This window comes from Mesoplodon mirus, assembly GCF_964341445.2.
Source record: "Mesoplodon mirus genome assembly, chromosome: 1".
NCBI lineage: Eukaryota > Metazoa > Chordata > Mammalia > Artiodactyla > Ziphiidae > Mesoplodon > Mesoplodon mirus.
Window position 1 is genome coordinate 12,087,432 of NC_138976.1, and position 19,485 is coordinate 12,106,916.

At 46.0% G+C, this 19,485-nt stretch overlaps 1 protein-coding gene and 1 long non-coding RNA gene across 6 annotated transcripts in view; one reads left to right on the forward strand and one right to left on the reverse strand.

Moving 5' to 3' along the window:
* STRBP (spermatid perinuclear RNA binding protein) overlaps nt 1-8,248 on the forward strand; it is a 57,311-nt gene extending 49,063 nt beyond the window's left edge. The window contains exons 16-17 of one of the 4 annotated variants that reach the window (XM_082621364.1): nt 2,252-2,296; nt 8,159-8,248. In XM_082621364.1, coding sequence (XP_082477490.1) covers nt 2,252-2,296; nt 8,159-8,163 — 50 coding nt within the window. In that variant the 3' untranslated portion in view covers nt 8,164-8,248. The other 3 variants (XM_082621363.1, XM_082621366.1, XM_082621365.1) reach the window with 3 other exon arrangements.
* On the reverse strand, nt 5,581-17,423 carry LOC309804198. Of its 2 annotated transcripts, none has more exons than XR_014294094.1 (4): nt 17,344-17,423; nt 8,110-16,768; nt 7,905-7,985; nt 5,581-6,624 (listed from the first exon to the last, which is right to left on the reverse strand). It is a non-coding gene; the product is annotated as an uncharacterized lncRNA (long non-coding RNA). The 2 variants fall into 2 exon arrangements; XR_014294095.1 differs by lacking the exon at nt 17,344-17,423 and having other exon boundaries at nt 8,110-16,040; nt 16,611-16,676.
* Between the last annotated feature and the right edge of the window lie 2,062 nt (nt 17,424-19,485).

Consider the following 19,485-nt stretch of genomic DNA (forward strand, 5'->3'; position numbering starts at 1 on the left):
TTTTGTGTGTCCAAAATGACATTTTTCTGTGCATCTCACTATTTCTATGGAAATCTAATTTTTTTTTTGCGCCTCATTTAATGTCTTATTTAAAGGAAGCAGCTTTCATTAAACAGTAGTAGGCCGGTTATTGAGGTGAACTCTCTTGCCTTTGGTGACGTGCTCGTCCAGTTTTGTCCAGCTGCTGGGTCATGGGACGTTTCCCTCACGTGCGAGGGGTCAGCAGCCATCAGCTAGTGGCAGTGATTGTGAGAGGAATCCTGCTGTCTGCCTCTCTGCTCTGTAGTAGCATCTCTTTTACATCATTGCACTGACCTCTGTGAAAGGCCTGTCTTCTGAAGCTTTTTAAAAGGAAGTTCTTTTGTAGGCTAGAGAAGATTCAGATTAGGTCAGTTTGGATTATGAATAGGTTATATGCCATTTGCAGAGTGTATTTTGTGCAGCAGGGAGTGTAGTAAGTATTTTTACATATGTTATTTAATTACATTCCTCTGCCATCAGTTTCTGCAGAAGACGGAGGCTCAGAGAGGTTAAATAGCAGGTGCAATTCAGAGTCACCTTAGTGAGACGTGAAGTCCGGATTAGAACCCCAGTGGCCTCATTAGTGGCCAGCTTAGTTGTTATAGTTTCATCTCTTTAAGGAGGTTTTAGTAAAAACCTTTGAAACTGTAGCCTTAGACAACCAGCTACCTTTTCCTGGAATAGATTTGATATACAGCCTTCTTTTTTAAGCATTAATCTTTTTTTTTTTTTTTGGCTTCTGATACTTTTCCTACTCTATATTTCCTACTGCTTATTTCAGTTGCCTTGTGTCCTCTTGAAATATATGATTTAGTGAGCACTAAAGACTAAGTTGTACAACCCCCAGTTTTATATGACTTAAGTATAGACTAAAAAGTGAAAAACTTTATCTCTAAGAAAATGTTTCAGTTAATCCCCCAAAGTAATTTACTTATTCAACATATATCTGAATGTTTTATCTCAAACAAGAGATTTAGATCTGAGCATTCAAAGATGATCAACACTTAGCGTCTGCCCCTGTGAATGCTCGGGGTCACATGGAGGTAGGAACAGACACTTGAGAAAGTACCGTGTAATACCATGCAAGCTGTGACGTGGGGTGGGCAAAGTGAACAGCAAGCCTGGGGGACTTTACAGAGGAGGTGATAGATACCTAAAGGATGAGTTGCAGTTGGTCAGCTAGAGAAGAAGAAAAAAAATCATTCTAGCAGCAGAGATGATTATAGAAAAAGGGGCTGTAAAGTAAAAAAGCTTGATTTTTGGGTACAATGTGAAGGGCCCATGTAGATTTTGTGTCCTTGTTCTATTTTAGAAACCAGTTTTTCCTAGAGATTTACCCAAGTGATTTAGTACTTATATATTTTAAAGTCATTTTACTGAAAGATTAAAGATTGTTGTTTCTATTAACATAGTATTTCTAATCCCTATAAACTATAAAGTAGCTTGGAGGGTTTCCCATTTTATAGATTAAAGTGGCAACTCAGAGGTTACATATCTAAGGACATATAAGAAACTAGTGCCAGAACTAAATGGTTCAAAAACTTTTGTGTTTTTTGTACTTTATTGATAATATGAGCCTTTTTCATAGGCACCAGATGCTAATGTCAATTCTAACAACATTTACTGAGAGACCCTGTGCTGGGGCCCAGAATTCAGATTTCAACAAGACATGGACCTTGCACTCGAGCCCACAGCCTGATCTGTGCGCCCTCTTCAGTGGCAGTTGAGGCTTTAGCCTGCTCTGTCACTGCTTTCTGAAAAAAAGACTTGGAAATTCCTATTTTCCAACTGTGAGAAATTGGTAACTTGAGTGGTTCTAGGTATTCTTTTGTTGAACAAATTAAATTTGTGAGTGGTTACTATGTGCCAGACATTCTGCTAGGTTCAAGTGATGCAAAGATGTATAAGATTTGAGTCTCTGCCATTCTAGCGGGGAACACAGACAAAGAGTTGATAATTATAATACAATGTGGTAAGAAGTATAGTGAGAAAGAAACAGGATATTCTGGTAGGTCAGGAGAGCTTGGTAGGCCATAGTAAAAAGCTTCCACTCTACATAGGCATGGAGAAATCGGTAGACTCGGGCCATTCTGGGAAGGGTTCTGGTTCAGCCAGCACCTGGAAGAAGTCCTTGGTGCCCAAGGTGCCGGGCCAGGTGGTTCTTGTGAATCGGGCCAGTGCTGACTGCCCTTTTTCCTGGACTGATGTGCTTTCTCCTTCTTTGCACCAGGCTATGGAACACCATATGGTTACAGCACAGCTGCCCCTGCCTATGGTATGTACACCATCTTACTGATTTCTCCTCTTAAGCCACTCTGCACAGCAATCCAAAGCACAGTTTGTATCTAGGGTTTCTTTAAATGAATTGGAGGATCTCAGACCTACTTATTCTATGACCCAACTTAAATTCCCGTTGAAAATGCCACAACCTTGTGGTTCTTGGTTTGGTTGGAGTTGCTCTACTCTCTGCTTTGCCTGATTGAAGGACTGCTTGTTCTAATTGCCTGTTTCTGACCATATTGAAATTAAATATTTTAAGTAGTTCTTCTTACAGCCAACTTATACTCCATTCAAAGGCTACTGAAGGGCCATACCCAGTTTCTAGCTTGGCTGCCTGCCAGTTATAGAGCTACATTTAAGTTTCTGGTTTGAAACTGTGTGAACTGTAGGTGATTTGAGTTAGAGATAGGAAGTGCTCACTTCAAATTCGTAGCTGTCACCCTTTTTCATGAATTTTGCTGTGGAGGTGGAGTGAACAGGTCCTAGAGAGTGATGAGAGGGTATCTGCAGCAGTTACTGAAGTGCTTACTGCAGGAGGTCTGTGTAGTACAGTGAGAAAATCAGAGGAATAGCTCCTCTCCCTCCAAAAGTAAAAAACAAAGGCAGATGCGGAAATGAACCTCAGTGGCCCTTTGGATAACTTTTGAATGAGGTTTATGTGGCAATGGAGGCAGGAGGTTTGGAGTCAGTGATATGCTCTCGTAGGCGTTTCTCCTAAGTCGGCTGCTATGTGGTATAGAGTTGGCCATCTATAGGATGTTTGTCGTTGAGAGAAAAAAGCACGAGTGTGTGTGCACACATGTGAGAGAATGCATGTGAGTGTAAGAGTGGGCGGGTGCACACGTGTGTGCACCAGTGCGACCCCAGGCTGGGCGTGTGTGCGCACAGAAGAGAAGGACCTTGACTGTGTTGCTACTTGTGGCATTAGTCCTCCACACGAGCCTCAGACCTTTCATTATGCTTTTTCTCTTCATGCATCAGCTTTCCCATTTTTGTTTGAATGAAAATTATGGGTCTTTAGGACAGTGCTAAACTGAAGCCTCCTCTGATTTCCTAGCTGTAGAAATAAGTAGAAAGTGAACAGTTTGACCGCTTTCCCCAATAAGATAGATAATTTACATCCTGGAAAGATGTGGAGAGGCTGGAAGGGTCAGACGTTTGGGGTGAGTTTCCTCTAAGGCTGAGAGCAGAGTCTGGAGTTTCTTCCTTAACTGAATGTCTCCACTGACACATTCAGGTTTGGCCAGGGCCTCCCCAGACAAGAATATGCTATCACTTAGAATTTCTTCTGAATTCAAGCTCTCTAGCTCCTTTTGATTTGGCAGTTTGCTTTTACCATTCAGCCAACTTCTGGATACCCTGACCACCTCATCCTTCCTGTGAATTAGGTCTGGTCAGTTTATCCAAATACATTTTGACTCACTAGACTCATTGTAATATGTCTTGTGTGAGAGCCAAAGCGTCTGCCTCCTAGGGCAGGTCCTGAAGTCTGTGTCTTTCTTTTAGACATAGTAAGTCCCATGTTCTTCAGTACAGGTTTGCTAGAGCTTAATTTTTTTCTTTAAAACACTTGTATATCTAGGCTCTAAGGCACATTCACGTTTTTCCTGTCTTTTTAGTTTTTCTCTCTTGTTCTTCCCTCTCCTCTAACATTATGCTCTCACTCGCGGCCTCTGAGCCCCTCTTCAGAAGGCTCCCATGCGCCATATAACTGACTTCCAAAGCTGGTGAAATGTAATGCCCCCATTTTTCACATAAAAGATTTGGTTTTTAAATGTTACTGTGATGCCAACCTACTAAAACGATGCTTTATTTTGGCTGTAAGGTAAATATGTCTTTTGGCCTTTGTAAAGCTGTTGCATGTGGGGTAATTTCCCTCTGATCATCTGGTGCTCTCGAATACCTGCTGTTGCTGCTTTGTGATTTCTCCATAGCTTAAATATTAGAATAGAAATAAGGATCAGATTTCAAATCATGCTTGAGTATGCAGAAGTTTGTGAGGCCACAAGAACTCATTAATTATAAAATTAAGAAAGTAATTAATCTTTCCAGATTTGCCATGCCAATATTGTGAGTAGCCGTTAAGATAAACACCTGGTCATGACTCCAGTTGGAACTGTCTTTCTGGGGATCTGAGGCCTGCACAGAAAGCTGTGCTGTGAATCTTGACCGTCCCTGTTTCTCCTGTAATATGTAATGTGCCAAATTGAGAGTCACTTCAGAATATTAATCAATAGCATTGCTTTTGAGCTTTATAATTCATGACAGTTCACTCAGATGAAATCCCTTTTTGAATATCCTTCTTCCTATGATGTAGCCATCTTGATTTTGAATGGAAAATATTGAGTAACTTCAAAGTTTGTGGGCCTCTTCCATAATGGTACATGTTGACTGACTAATCTGGAAAAGGTTAATGATAATTACTGTAAGATTCTTTTTTTTTTTTAACCTGAAATTTTTATTGGATTATTAAACTTATTTGGAGTCCTCTCCGTTTCTTTTCTCTGTAGGTTTACCCAAGAGAATGGTTCTGTTACCCGTTATGAAATTCCCAACATATCCTGTTCCCCACTACTCATTCTTTTAGCAAATGACAGAAGCTAATTCCTATTGAACAATACAGTACATACAGAATGTTAGAGAAAAAGCCTTTTTATCCTGCTTTCTTTGAACACATACTTGATCAAAATTATTTGTAAAGAACATCTTTCCTACTTTTTGATTTTAACAAACGCAAATTTAGTTCTCTAAAACTTGAAAACAAACAAACAAAAAGAAACTAGTTCTGTGAAACGGTACCTCATTTCCGGAAAATAACTTATACCAGCCCTTCTGTTCTAGGGAAATAAGTCTAGCAGTTCAAAGTTTAAGTTTTAAGAGGAGTATCAGATTATGTAAAATTAAATTCGTGAAGGGTGTATAGTCTCAAACACTGATCACAAACTGCTTTGTTGTAACACAGAGTACTGCCTGGTTCCTGATGCAGTCACTGATGCTTAGCTGATTGATATGTATTTGCCCCAGGGCACATTAATTCGGGCTGTAGTTATTTTTTTTTAATACAATAGAGACTTTTCATTTAAACTTTAACTTTGTAAATATTGAAGTGTGTAATTAAAGCCAATAAAATATGGGTTTGAATATTGTTTTAGCTTATTATTTTTGATATGTTTTGGTATCAAATCATAAAGAATTGAAAACTAATAATAACTTAGCCCTAGAAACCCATTCATTTGTAACCAAACTGATAAAACAAAGCAAAGGCGATTGTTAGTTTGAGCCAGTCTATTTACTTTGTAAGCCCTTTGTACTCCTGCTGTACAAGGGCATCCCCATGATAAAGGTTTACTGTTATCTGAGCATTGCTTATTAAAATGACGGCACTACCCAGAGATGGGGAAGGAGGAATGTGATTATTTTAGTTTCCGAATTTCCAAGTTTTAAAAAATAATAAATTAATTGATCAATCACCCTCTCTTGTTCTTGTGGCCTTCTTCACTCTGTAAGATACTGTGTTCACTCCCTGGCTTTTTTCATGCAGAGAGAAGATTAGCGATTTTTCTGGGATTCTTTGAAGGGTCTCTTATCCTCTTCAATTACATCAGAATCTAAAGCAGCAACAGGGTCCCCATAAAAACTTGCTCTTCGATTGTCCCAGTTCTTGTTGAGTGCTGCTGTGAAAAGTGACAGGTTTCAGCCATGGGTCAGCATTTATTTTTTAAGACACCTGATTAAGCTGGTGAAAAATGATCAGTCGGTAACATTGTGTTGTTCTGTAAAGGGTGCAGACCCAAGTCTTCCACTTGCATTCTCACCTTGTTTGGAAGCCTATGATGTTACTAGAAGGTAATGGTTTCATTAAGGTACTCACCCCCATGAAGGCAACCGTGTGGTCCCATGTTGATATTTACAAGTTGCTGTGTCTTAAAAATGTCCGTTTTTAGTATGAATTGGCTTTCCTCGTCTTTCTTCATTTCTGTTTTTTGGAGCTGAACAGTACCCATCGCTGAGAATGGGCTTCACAAAATACGGCAAATTTATGTACCAGATTTCTTTGGGACCGCTAAATGAGAATGAAGCAGATAGTTTAAAACAAACGTTAGTGTTACTTATCAGAAATAAACTTTTTATACCATGCTTGTTACTTCTGCTCCTTGACCTTTTGTCTTTATTAGTGGTGGGTGATACTTTAATAAAACCTCATCACTTGCTGGAAGTAGCTGTGAACTTACCATTCTCATCCTGTGCATTAGTGGCTAGACGTACACAAGAGGGCCCATCTCAGCTGGGAGTTTTCATGTTTCATTGATTCGTTTTGCTGACCTATGGATGAAACAGAGCCATCACTGAGAAGAAAAAGCATGGCTGGTAGTGTCCATTTTTTATTAATTAAACATTTACAAACAGTCCTCTTTGTTTTTGGAATACTATTAATTGGCAGCTGCAGCTGTATTGTTATTTGAAATTGATTGTCAAATTTGCATTCCAAGTTGGAATCTCTTTGGAGATTTCTCTTTAGAAAATTCTTGTGAAGTAGCTGACTCAGCTTCATAACTCAACCCCTCTATAATGGTGAAAATGGAGCTGTGCTGTTTTCCAACATGATGGCAGTCATTTCAAATGGTTTCTACCAAGTCTTTTTTTTTTTTTTTTTTTTGTTGTTTGTTGGAAGTTACTAACCATGTTGTAAACCTGCCCAGTTGCTGCAAACTTTTACATTTCTCTGCTTTACTTAAAATAATTGAGCTGTCAGTCCTTTGTTAGAAGTGGTAACCATGCAAGTTCAACTGTTTAAATCTTGTAATGAATTAAGTGTCCTCCCCCTACCCCCACCCCCTTTACCCTTCCCACCCCTTCATTTTGTAATGAAAATTCCACTTACAGCTGAAAGAGCAGAGAAATATAAATGAAGCTTTTGGCTTCACCAAATTCTGTGAAATTAACAAAGTTTTGCTTCTCTGCTCTTTTCTCCACTGTAGGTGGTTTTTTCATTGACAGCCCCTATTGCCAGCCTCTGAGCGTCGCACCATTTATTATTCACTTGGGCCCTCAAGATTTCTTCTCTGACTTCTAGAACCATCAGGTTGTCTGGCTTGAAATGGCAATTTCTGTGTCTTAGTCTTAAGAGCAATGTGACCCCCTGAGGCTTTCCAGCTTTCAGACACAGCACTCTGACACCTCCTTTTGGAAAGCAGTGAATGAGCATTTTAAAGAAGAGCAATACTTTATTCAGAGCCACGGTGTCTGTTTGAAAACTTTTCCTTTGGAAACCTAGCAATATCTGGATATACTTAGCCCCTCCTAGCCTAGTCTCTTGTTGGGGAGTCTACAGACCAATGTAGAACTTAGAATTAGTATATGAGCTGTGCTATCTTCTGACAGTTTTTAAACTTTTTTAGCACATAAACTGAATAGTTGCATTCCTGACTGCGTCAGTTAGCGCTATTATAATTCCTCAGAGATAGGGGTCCTCCTTGAAGCCATATTCTTTGCATGGGGGCTGGCACCCAGCCAGGGAGGTGGCCTGCAGCCGTGTTTCTTGAGGCTGTGGGAGCACCCCATCTCTTGTGCAAGGTAATTGGTCCAATAGATTCCCGACATACCTCATGCTGACTAGATGCAGTGCATGGTGCGGGGAAGCCAGGGCTCCTGGAGTCGTTTGTAGTCTCTCTCAAATTGTTAACCTGGGGAACAAACCACTGATAGGTTTTGCTGGTATTAGCCTTTTCTTCTTTTTTAAAATTTGGGTGAATGTTTGAAAATCATGAATCAGTCATTCACCATTATTAATTGAAGAGCTGGGAATACCTCGTTAATGTATTTTTAAAACTGGTGTTGGATCCTCTGTGTATTTCAGGTTAATACTTTTAAGCAGTTTTCAGCACGTTTATCTCACTTTATTCTCGTTCTCCTTGGACCTTCGTAGCCATATCACTTGTATAAAATAGGCTGAGATATAGTGACTGTAAGCTGTGGTCTCAGTATACAAAGGTAAGCTCTTTTATTTTCTGATTAAAGAGAAAATTAAAAATCGATGAACACAACATGCATATATGACAATCATATATTATGTATTTGATCTCTTAGGTCTTATATCATCACATTACTTTAAAATTTTTTATGATCTAAATGTGAAAGTTATTTTCAGCATTTTGTTTTTAATACCCTTATAATTACTTTCTCTTTGAGAGACATTTCACTTTTGAGTTAAGTGTGTGTATGTGTATAGAAACTTATAACGTATATGCGAATTACACACACTTACCTGTTTAACTAAAAGAATTCGGTGGTGGGAAGTGTTCACCTAAGAAGATTTTTACGTCAGGGCACTCTTTTGGCCAAAGTGCTGGAATTTCATAAGCAGCAAGATTGGTAACAGTGCCGGTAGGACCCATTTATATGTAGCTGTTACGTAAGCTGAGGATCAAAGTGCCAATTTCTCAAGGAGAGAGACTTCTCTGAGAAATGAATATCTCTGATCTGTGTTGTATGCCCTAATACAACAGCAGCAAGAAGCCATAAAAAAAAAAAGCAATAGAAAATGAAAAAAACCAAAATATTAAGGTAACTATGGAAAAATATATAATTGACTGAGTTAAGCTAAGTATTTGCAGAATCAATTATGGCAAGACTCAGAATGGTAGATACCTGGTGTGCAGAGACCAAATAGATGTAAGGCAATTCATCTGTCTTTTCCAGGTTAGGTAGATGATTTATTTCCCACCTGATTCAACCGTCATGGAGTTCATTTAAAAGATACGAGGGTTAGGCCAAATATTTTTAAAAGGATTTGCTTCTTCGTTACGTGTATTCATTCCATAAATGCATTTCATATGTGTTAGATGTTCTGTGCTAAGGTTGTACTTGATATATATATATAGATAGATAGATAGATTAAAATGAAGTTTATGTTTTATATTTGTCTCTAAGTAGTAGTTTTCTTTTTATTGCTAACTTTGAAGGTTGCTGGAACAATTTTTTTCCCATACAGAATCTGTATGTACATTGAATGTGGCTTTGGCATGTATAAAAGGTTGAGTGAGGTCTAGTTGACTAGTACCAAGTACATTCCAATCCTGATCAAACAGCCGAGTGCCCCTTACCGGGACAGGTTCTTCTCTGGGTACTAGCGAAACAGGCTCCGCCCAGTGGAAACCTTTCAAGTCGGAGGGTCTCCTTGTTGGTGGAATTGGGCCTATTGTAAATATCCTAGGTTGGGAGCCAAATAATGCATTGGCAGTGTCAGAAGATAATTTACTTAGTTAATAGTTTATTTATAAATTATTTAATAATATGGGCCCTCTGACATCACTGAAAATGGGCATCATTTGGAAATACACTCATTTTAAATTTCCCTGGCAGTTTTGAGAGCCTGAAACCAACTCTGGTTTATGTTCATGGACCTCTACCCACATAAGTGCAGTGAATGAAATGAATAACAAAGAGCCCAGTCCTTGAAAACCAGTTTTTATAGTGAAGCAAAGGACAAAAGTGGTTAAACACTGACCACATTGTTTGATGACAAATGAGGGAAGTTTTACTCTTATAATCATTCATTATCATTTCCCTGTTTCTTGGGTTTCATTAATAACTGCAGTGGAGGTAAATCTTCAGTAGTGAGTTAGAGGAGTGAACTAAGGAGATCTGCCCCCTTCCCCCTAACCCCAACAGTTAGATTTCTAGTAATCTAGAGCCCTAAATATCAGGGACATTGAGAGCAGTTAAAGCTGAAAACAACCTGCTCTGTGAGTGGTCTTCCTGCAACGCCATGCAGCGCATGCCAGTGCCCCCCTGGTGGTGCTGGGATGGGGGTGTCCCTCTGAAGTCACCCAGAACAAGAAAGGTTCTGTTGTGTTCAGACTCGTACTCTGAAACCATCTGAGGCCATGCCATCCACTGACCAGAGATTTCTCAGTGTTACTAGGAGGCCAGGAAGGGCGATGGGTGGTAAATGACTAACCTGCAGAGCCAGGAAGCTGTCTACCACTGAGGTGAGTTCAATATTGACGTGTTTCTCTCTCGCAGTTACTTACAGAGCACAGAGCTAGGACTTCTTATGTAAGTTCCTTCCTTTCCTAATAGCATCTTCCAGAAAGTCTGTTTTAAGTCAAGAATTGAAGTTGACTTAGTTGTAAGAATAGATATCCTTTCCCACAATATCATTTTAGGTAAGAGCTAACAGCTTCCATTGATGCTTGAAGCAGTGATCTTTGGAGATTTTTTAAAAATAGCAGCATAATGCAAATTAGGTTATGTAAGCTTTATAGCACAGCTAGAAATAGGGACTAGAAACCATGTGGGACTCTGGGCCAGAGTATATTTCTCTCCCTCCAGCAAATTCCTGTGGGGCCTAGGAATTAGATTCTGAGTTAATACACAGAGTGCTTTGACTAGTACCTGGTACAGAGTAAGTGCTCAGTAAACGCCGACCGTTCTTACCATGGTTGGCTGAGGTGACAAAATACGTGTGGGAGGCTGGGCTGTGCTGGCAGGTAGTGGAGAAGCAGGTGCGTGGCCTGCTTGTGGGGGAGCGGCATGGGTTCTTTAGTGTTGACAGGTTTGGGATACTCCAGGCTTTGGGAGAGGACTCCTAGCATCTTCGGGTCAGTCAGGAGATACAAAGCAAACACTGGGTGAGACCTGGTGTGGGAGGCTGCTGCAGATCCGTGCTGGATGAAGATGCTGTTTCTGTGTGGTACTTAATCATTGGGCAGTCTGTTGCCAGGGGTTCGTAATACTTGCTTTGGGATTTAGGTGTGCTTGGAACTTCAAAGGGGCTGAGCTTATCAACCTGCTGATTCTAAGTTTCCTGCCAGTGCATTAATTAGTAAGAAAAGAGTGTGTGTTTGATTACAGCTAGCCCCAGAATGTGACATTCAGAGCTCACCATTTACTGGCAGGTAGAAAGCAAGTTACTATAAACCACAGAAAAGAAAGAGGAGACCGGGTGGCATGCTTAGAAGGCTGTTGACTCAGATGCTTCTCTCTTCCAGTTTGCTGCAACACCTTGGGAAAAAAAAATCTGTACTTAACACCACTCGAAGCCTCCCTCTTGCCTGTTAATCGTAGAAAAAAACATACCTATCCATTCTTCTCTCTGTGTCCATCTACCCATTTATCTATCTGGACACAGTTGGGAAGTTGCTTTTCAGCAGAAAGAAAAATGAGGAGATGGTTGGTCTGAATAAAGGGTGAGCATCTTCCTGTCTATCTCTGGCTCACACGTGTCTACGTGGACCTCTGGAGAAAAGTGTGCAGTCGCATCCGTCTGCCGGTAGAGGTGAGCTGAGTGGGGAATACAGATCGAGTTCTGTGATGCTCTAAGGTTATAAAAACTGTGTAGACAGGACTGAGTGTTACTTTTAAAGGCAAATAAGGTAATGTGCATTATAGTCAAGAGGCTTTTCTTCAATCCAGGAGATATTTGTGTCAGTGATGTCCTGGCAGAAGTGACCCCATTCCTCATCTGTAGCCATCTGGGTGGAATTCTTGCCTCAGTAACAAACACTGAGGGAAGGCCTCGGGGGTTCTTTTGTTTTGCCTTGATCAGTCAGTTGTTAACACCTTAATTACTTGGTCCTTCTAAGGAGGGTCTTAGGGTCTTTCTTGGCAGAACTTTGCTATTTCTGCAAACTATGCTGTCTCTGCTGGTGGGTAGTGTGGAGATTGCCACCATCTGCCCAGGCAGTTTAAGAGTCAGATTAGCATATCCTAGCTGGAGATGTGGTCCTGAGTCATCTTTTTGCTGCTTATGGCCCCCAGGAGGTAACGGGATTAGCCTGCTGCAGTGAGGGCATTCTCTTTGCGCTGCCTGGGAGCCTAGTCTCTCTCTGCTTTGTTTCAGTTTCTCCTACCTTGATCCTTTTGTGTGGTTTGGAAGAACAGTCTCTGCATTCACATGTCAGCTGAATGTCCCAGGTAGTTAACAGTGGCCCTCAGTTTAGGTCATTTTGGGCTGTGGGCAGCAGTGGATGGAAGAAAGGAGAGCGGGAAGAAAGATGCTAAAATTGGTACCTTGTGTGTGCCAGGCACTTGGACATTTTTCTTATTTCTCAGCCTTCTTGAAGGTGGTATTATTCTTATTTTACAGATGAAAAAACTGAGGCTCAGAGTTAAGTGCTAGAGTCAAGAATGAAATCCAGCTCTGTTCAGTGCCAGAGCCTTTTTCTGGTGTACCATGCTATGGATTAAAAGTCTGGAAAGAAGGTGAGGAAGCACATCGGGGGACAGGAAGGTGGTGTGTGGGCAGTGAGGCAAGGCCGAATGGAGCCAAAAAAGGGCCTGAACACAAGCCAGGGGCCTCACTGGCACAGGATCTTTCGAGCTCACCGACTCAAACCAATCCCAGGCTCCTGTGCTAGAATCTAGGCTTTGACTTGAGATCATTTTAGACCAGATATCCTGGCCTAAAATAGGGCTGTTTTCTTTTAGAGCAGTTGGAAAAGATTAACAAACTGGAAAGATAGACTGGAGGGCTGAGGTGTGGCTGTATAAACAGAGGAAGCTTTTGCATTTGAAGCTTGTTTTTCTGTTTGAATATCAATGAGAAATGGAGGTGTGCGTTTTCATTTAGCTAATGCTTTCTGAGTACACGCTATCTGGCCTGAGATTGGTGATGGGGATGTCTTAAAAGATTTGAGCCAGACTCTGAAGGAGAGCTGGTGAGGCTGGGCTCATTGGGTCAAAGGAAGAGGGGTGGTCCAGGGTTGGGGTGTGAGTGCAGAGAGGTGGTCCTGGGCAAGTGTTGAGCAGAGATGGGGGTGAGGGGCAGATTGCAGTGGCCTGTTCTGCTTGCCAGGAGTGTCCCCTGGACTCGGCCTCACGGAAGGCTGTGGTCCCCTCACCAGCTCCTCGGCAGATTAGTGCTGGCTGGGTCTCTGCTTAGGGTTAGGTGGGCGTGGAGGTGGATGCAGAATCCTCTTCAGGGAAAGATATTCTTCCCTAACCCCAATTCACCACCAGCCTTGGCAGTTGCCGTTTTTCTGAGGCACCTGCCATAATCCTGGAGCGGAACAGGAAGAAGGAACCTCTTGTAAACCCAGGTTGTAGTTCTTGAGCCGCGGCTTGCGGAGGGAATGGCAGCTGCGTGTGTAGCGTGCCAGCAGAGCTCTCTCCGGGCCGTGACTGTGTTCCCTGCCCTGATGGTCCCACTCAGAGAAGCTGCAGCGCAGGGGTGGTTGTTCCCACTGCACAGACAAGAAAATTGAAGCCAAGAGGCCTCTGCAAACCACCAGCTTATTTGTGGTGAAACACTGTGGCTCCTGGTAAGTGAGTTTTTAATCACACAGAAGAAATGGCATTTCTCCTGTTTTTAGAGTTAATAGAAGCCCTTTCTTAGGGATGAGATTTGAGCTCCACCACAACTGTGGGATCTAGAAATTTCCTCCTTTTACAGATGAGGAAATAGAGGCTTAGACAAGATGACTTGCCCAAAATTACACAGCTAGTTAGTGGCTGAGCCCACCCATCCTGCTGGTGCTGCGCTCACCACTGGTGGTTGGTGTTGACAGTCTAGGCTGCCGCCTATCCTGTTTTCTAAAACTGTTTGGCAAGTTTCCTCTCCTCTTTACGAGGCATTCGTTCTACTTACCTTTCTTCCAGACTTCTGGGATGTGTCCTGTGTGGTTTGAGACAAAACACGCAGAAAGCCACCTCTCTCCCCCTGACCCCCCTCCCCCCGTGAAAAAAAGAAACCAGACTTCGGGCTCATTCTTCTACGGCTAACCTGGCTCCTGGGCAAGGGTACTGACTGGCCAGCCTTGGGCCAGGTGGCCTGTTTGTTGTTGTTTTCTTTGCCAGCTGCACAGTTGGGTCTGTTTCCACAGACCATCTTTTTGTGCTGTAACTGAACCCTGTAATGAAGTGCAAACCAGTAATTGCCATCGGAGAGATCCCCAGGCGTTGTATGGAGGGAAGGGATGTGCTGTTGGGAGCGTGCTTTTCCACTGAGCTCCATCCACGTTTTGGTTGTCAGCTGTCATGTTTCTGGCTAGGCCTTCCTTGTGTGCTGCAACCAAAGGGGTCGCCCTCACAGTCGCCTTCCCAGAGCGCTGGGCCCTTCCACGATGTAGACAGTCTCAGAAGATGCTCAGCTCTGACGTCCTTCAGGCCCTTGGAGGCTGCATTATGGGAGGTACGGCGGCCATCATCCTGGAGGGGATCACTCCTTCCACATCACCTGGAAGGTGGCACCTGAGGAACTCAGGAAAGCTGAAAGCACTGCAAGATGGGATAGGTTGAGGCTGCTGAAGGACAGACCTGGAGAGATCATGGACCTTTCCATCAGCTGTTTTAAAGGGTTGTATTTACTTGTCGTATGTGGTTCCAGAAGGGGAAAGATAGTTACGGTAAAGCCAGCTGGGCAGTTTGAGCTGAAGTGTGCCTCTCATGAGGTGTGGTGAGAAGTGGGCCCCATGTTACCAGGAGTGCTTAGGCAGGAAGCCAGCTGTTTGGATACTGCAGAGGAAGGTCTTCCATGGGGTGTCAGTTTGCACAGAATGCTGATGTGGTTGGTGACACTGTCAAGACCGCTTCTCCCCTCCTGGGCACATGGATTTATTGGAAACATTCACTGTCACCTCCTACTACTAACCAGGCTGTGCTGGGGGAGGAGCACTGGAGGAAAACGTCAGGATTTTCAGCTTAGAAGGTGAGACCCCTGACCAAGAAGGAGCCCAGGAAGGGGGAGGGGACTGCGCGGGGCCTTGAACCGAACAAGAGCCATCTTCTGTGCTTGGGAGAAGGGTTCCCACTCAGTCCAGGAGCGGAGCCAGGCCTGTGAAGAGACTTAAGAGCTGCGCGACTTAGAGAGTGAGAGGGGCTCCAGCAGATGTGGCCACGGCTTCCGCAGAGCCCGGCATCCAGCTGGCTGGGAGGTCTCAAGGAGGGGCGCCTGGTGTGCGCAGAAGGGCACAGCTTCTCAGGACGGCATGGAGGTGCTTGTTAATGGGAACCTGGGAAGTGGGATGGTTAGGAGGGTGAAGTAGCAGACGGCACGTGTAGTTTGGGGCCACTTCGTGAAAGGCCTTGGGTGCCGTGCCCTGCAGTGGTTACCATCTTCCAGAACGGTGAGAGAATTCTGGAGGATCGGTTTGGACAGCTGGATGGGGAAGGACCAAAGGAAGGAGTCAGAGGCTGTTGCAGATGCCCGGATGAAGGATGAAGGAGGCCGGCTGAGGGCGTCAGAGGCAGGAATGGCATCTCTTCATAGTCCAGGCTCCTTGCCTGGGCCCAGCAGGAGGTTATGGGGCCAGGGAACCACAGGAACCCCATGTGCAGCCAGGGAACTGGGGGCCGCTGTTCAGTAGGTGCCTGGGACCAAGACAGGAAAGGGGGGTGGTGGTGGGGAGAGGCGTTGCAGTGTAGCAAGGGCCATCTCCATGGGCCAGGAAGCGGGGATTCGGTGGGCCTGACTTTCTCGTGGGTGCAGGGGCTCTGAGCCCCCTTCTTGTGCTCTCTGGGAAGCGTCTCCTTTGGCAAAGGACAGAGAGGTTTATGGGCTGGTCAGTCAGAATCTTACCCTTTCCCTGCGTTTCTGCTCTGCTGAGTTTGCCAGTCAAAGGGAGTGGCAGATAGTGGATGTTCGCTGGTACAGAGGCTTCTGCTTTTAAAAAAAGTAACGTTTTGGCTTCTTTACCTGGGCAAGGGCTGGAGTTCATTGGATTCAGCATTTGTAGAGCTCAGCATTTGTAGAGCAGGGTCTTTAGCCGGGGGAAGGTACACACTTGCTCCACGGAGTACTACAGGGAAGGGAAAAAGACGCAATGTAAGATGACTAGAGCATTTGCTTTGGGCCTCAGTTTTGTGTCTCTCCTGCCACCTCTGGCTCATTCTGCACAGATGGGCAGGGAGACCCGAGGAGGGGTCGGGGTGGTTTCTGCACTTCTGTGTTTCTATACCTCTGTTGGGGACGGGGCTAAAAAGGCGGTGGTGGTTTTGAGCCTTTAGGTCAGAGCTCTGAAAGGTTAGGGTTCACTGAGACCCTGATTGCATCGGCCTTTGGGGTGACCAGGTGTCTCTAACTACGAGTGGCCTTGTTTGTTTAGCCCAGTGGGCCACAGAAAAATCACCTTTTTGCCTGTTCACAGTGTGGAAATCGATGGGAACGCTGCCTCGGGCCTGGTGTTGACCAACTTTCTGGAAAGGTCCAGGGAGACTCTTTCAGGCTTGTGGCCCATTTGCTCTGTCACAGCTCCTCAGCTCTGCCGTTTCAGCAGCACCCACGCAGCCAGAGGCAGAGTGTAGACAGACAGGCGTGGCTGCGGGCCACACTTTGCCCATCCCTGCCTTGGACTGTGGCGGTTACTCACCCTCTGGCTTAATCGTGACTGGAAGCTTCCTCCCGTCTGCTGCCTGGGCCCATCTATCTTCCCACGAAGGCTTCCTGCTCATCTGTTAGGTGCGCAGCTCTTGCCCAGAAGGACCTCAGATTTTGAGTGAGAGGTGGGCCCTTTCGGGGGAGCGGGTGCTGCAGAGTGAAACACAGAACGGGGTTCAGGGAGAGAAGGCCGGGGGTGAACCCGGAGAGCCTGAGGAGGGAAGGAGGCAGCTCCGGAGAGGAGGACGGCTGGGTCCCAGCCTGTGAATAAAGGGTGCTGGGGAGCCAGTGGGAGGTTGTGCTCAGGAAGGTGAAGTGATCACAGATGCACTTTGGAAAGATCCTCTGGTCGGGGAAGACCACGTTTGTGGTTACTAGTAGTGTCTTTCAGTTTAGTGTGGACTCTTTTGCCCAGAGTCTGGTTACTGGTACCCGAGTGGGAAGGAGACCCCCTGAGTTGGGTAGCTTTTCTGGCCGCCGGCTCCAGGGGGCCAGTGAGTGGCACAGGTTTTGACATGGCAGAGCTTGACAAGGTCTGCCGTCTTCGGGCTTCTTCTCCCTCACTATCCAGAGATAGCTTAAATGGCAAGGTAAATGCAACGCCCTGTCTCATGTCTAATTCTGGATCGGGGCCTTGGTGTTTGAGGGTGAAAAATGCTAGGGATGGGCTTCCCCTCACTTCAGAATGGAGTTAACCTGGCACGAAAGCCTTACGGAGGTAGTACCTGTAAACCGAGGCAAGATGCACAGGCCGGAGCAGGTGCTGCTCAGGTGCATCCTGACGCTCTAGGCCAGGACTGACGTCGGGCTGGGGGAGACTGCAGATCGGACACGGCGCCGGCCCCAAGGTGCTCTGTGTAGTTGGGGCAAGGAAAAGACTCTATATAGTGCTTTCTACTCTCCACAGTATCTTCCCTCAGAGATGTTTCTAGGCAGGTGAAGGGAACTGCTGTTGACTGAGCACCGTGAGGTGAGGTTCCAGGGGCGCGAGCTGCCAGCGTTCTCCCTTGACGTGGACAGAAGCCTGGAGGGGCGCTGGCTTCACGAGCCCACGAAGAGGCCTGCGCAGATGCTGTTTCCTTGAAACCCGCACGGGCCCGTAGGAGTGGGTGAGGATCACACGCGGCTCAGAGGAGGGAAGGCGCTTGCCCGAGGCCCCGCGGCGGGGGTGTGGCTGGCGGCGCTGACCCCAGGGCGGGTCCTCCCCGCACGGCTCTGGCAGCACCGCACCGTGGACCGGTTTCGTGTGGCTGTGGATCCTCTGGGGACTGAGCCAGCAGGTGAGGGCTTTGGTGCTGCCCTGAGCCGTTGGACAGACGTGGGCAGGGCCTCGGGCAGGTGGGTGGTGTGCTGCCTGAGGGCACTGCTGCTGCCTGCTCTGAGTGAGGGCATGGCTTGTCATCGCCGAGGTCGGGTGAGGGTTGTGGAAGGAAGAGTCGCAGAGAAGCCACAGCTCCAGGGCACGCGGGCTGCTGCCTTGGGGCTCCTCAGGCTCCGGGAGGCAGTGCTCTCAGCATGGCAGCGGGCACGTAACTGCCCATCTCTAAGGGGCACGGCCTGGGTCTTCCAGAGGTGTTTCTGGGGTCCTGGAACGGCAAAGACAGAGGCAAGCCTGGCCCAGCCGGATGTGCCTCCAGCCGTGGTCTTTCATCGGGCAGCTCAGCCTGCGCTGCGGCTCTGGCCTCACAGGGAGGCTTGTGTCTGGGGCACCCTAGACCCTCGTGGAGCTGGAGCCTGGCCCCTGCCCCATCCTGGCCCACGGCCATAAGCTAGATGCCATCTGTCTCATTTTCCTGCTTGGGGAAACAGATGATGGTCTGAAAGTTCTTTTTTTGCTTCTAACCTAAATATTTCTGCTGTTCTGGGAAGACTTTTTAAAATTTTTGTTCATGAAGATGAACCATGGATAAGGATAGGAGTTTAGATAGCTAAGAAGACTGTCTTCTCCACTTGTAGTTCCCAATCAAGAAAGCTGCACCTCCAGCCTCTTCCCCGCTGCCTTCCACCGGCGGGAGCTCCTCCTCCCCTCACAGACGCCCTCGGGCTTAAGCTGCGGTTAAGCTGGCGCTCCTTTCCTTTCCTTTCCTTGACGTGTCCGTGCCGCTCTGTGAGCCTCCTTGACTCTCCCCCCACTGGCTCCCTCGGCTGCGGCCCTGACGCCCAGGTCGTGATGATGGCCCACACGAGGCATGGTGTGGGGTTTAGTCAGGTTCCTGAAATACCTCTTCTCTCACCTGCCAGGCCGGCAGTGCTGGTGTTTGATGCGTCCCTTTCCCTGACCATGGCGGGGTCTCCTGCTCAGGCCAGCCCTGTGCGGTCAGGTGGGGTTCACACTGCACCCCTACTTTGCAGAGGGGACACTGAGTACCACTTGTCCCCTCGTTCACTCACTGTGGTGGCTTCTCAGATAACAGGCATCCTCAAGGCTCCTGACCAGGGGCCTTACTTTCCGCATCTCCCGGGAATCAAGGGCGGCTCTGCGCGTCTTGTGAGCTGTCGCCAACCTCCATACGGACTTCCTTTCCCAGGCGCTTGAGGCGGCCAAGGGGATGCTTGGTCAAGGTGGGACTCCTCCTCTGCTTCTGTCCCTCTTGATGTCTTCTCATGAGTCATGAGCCACCTGCCTTGGGCAGACTTCATTTACTTCAGCTCTTAGCAGTGTGGATCCTCTTTTCCCCAAACTATCTGTCAACTCAGGCCTCTGACTAGGGACCGTCTGGCCTGTGGTGCTGAACCTCGGGTCTAAGTGGCTGGCTGGGGCCCAGTCACACCTTCAGGAAGAGGCAGGTCTCCTGAGGGAGCCCTAATCAGGGCCAGGGCACTTCCAGGGACAGTGAGGCAGGAGGGCCAGGGAAGGGGCTGGCCTG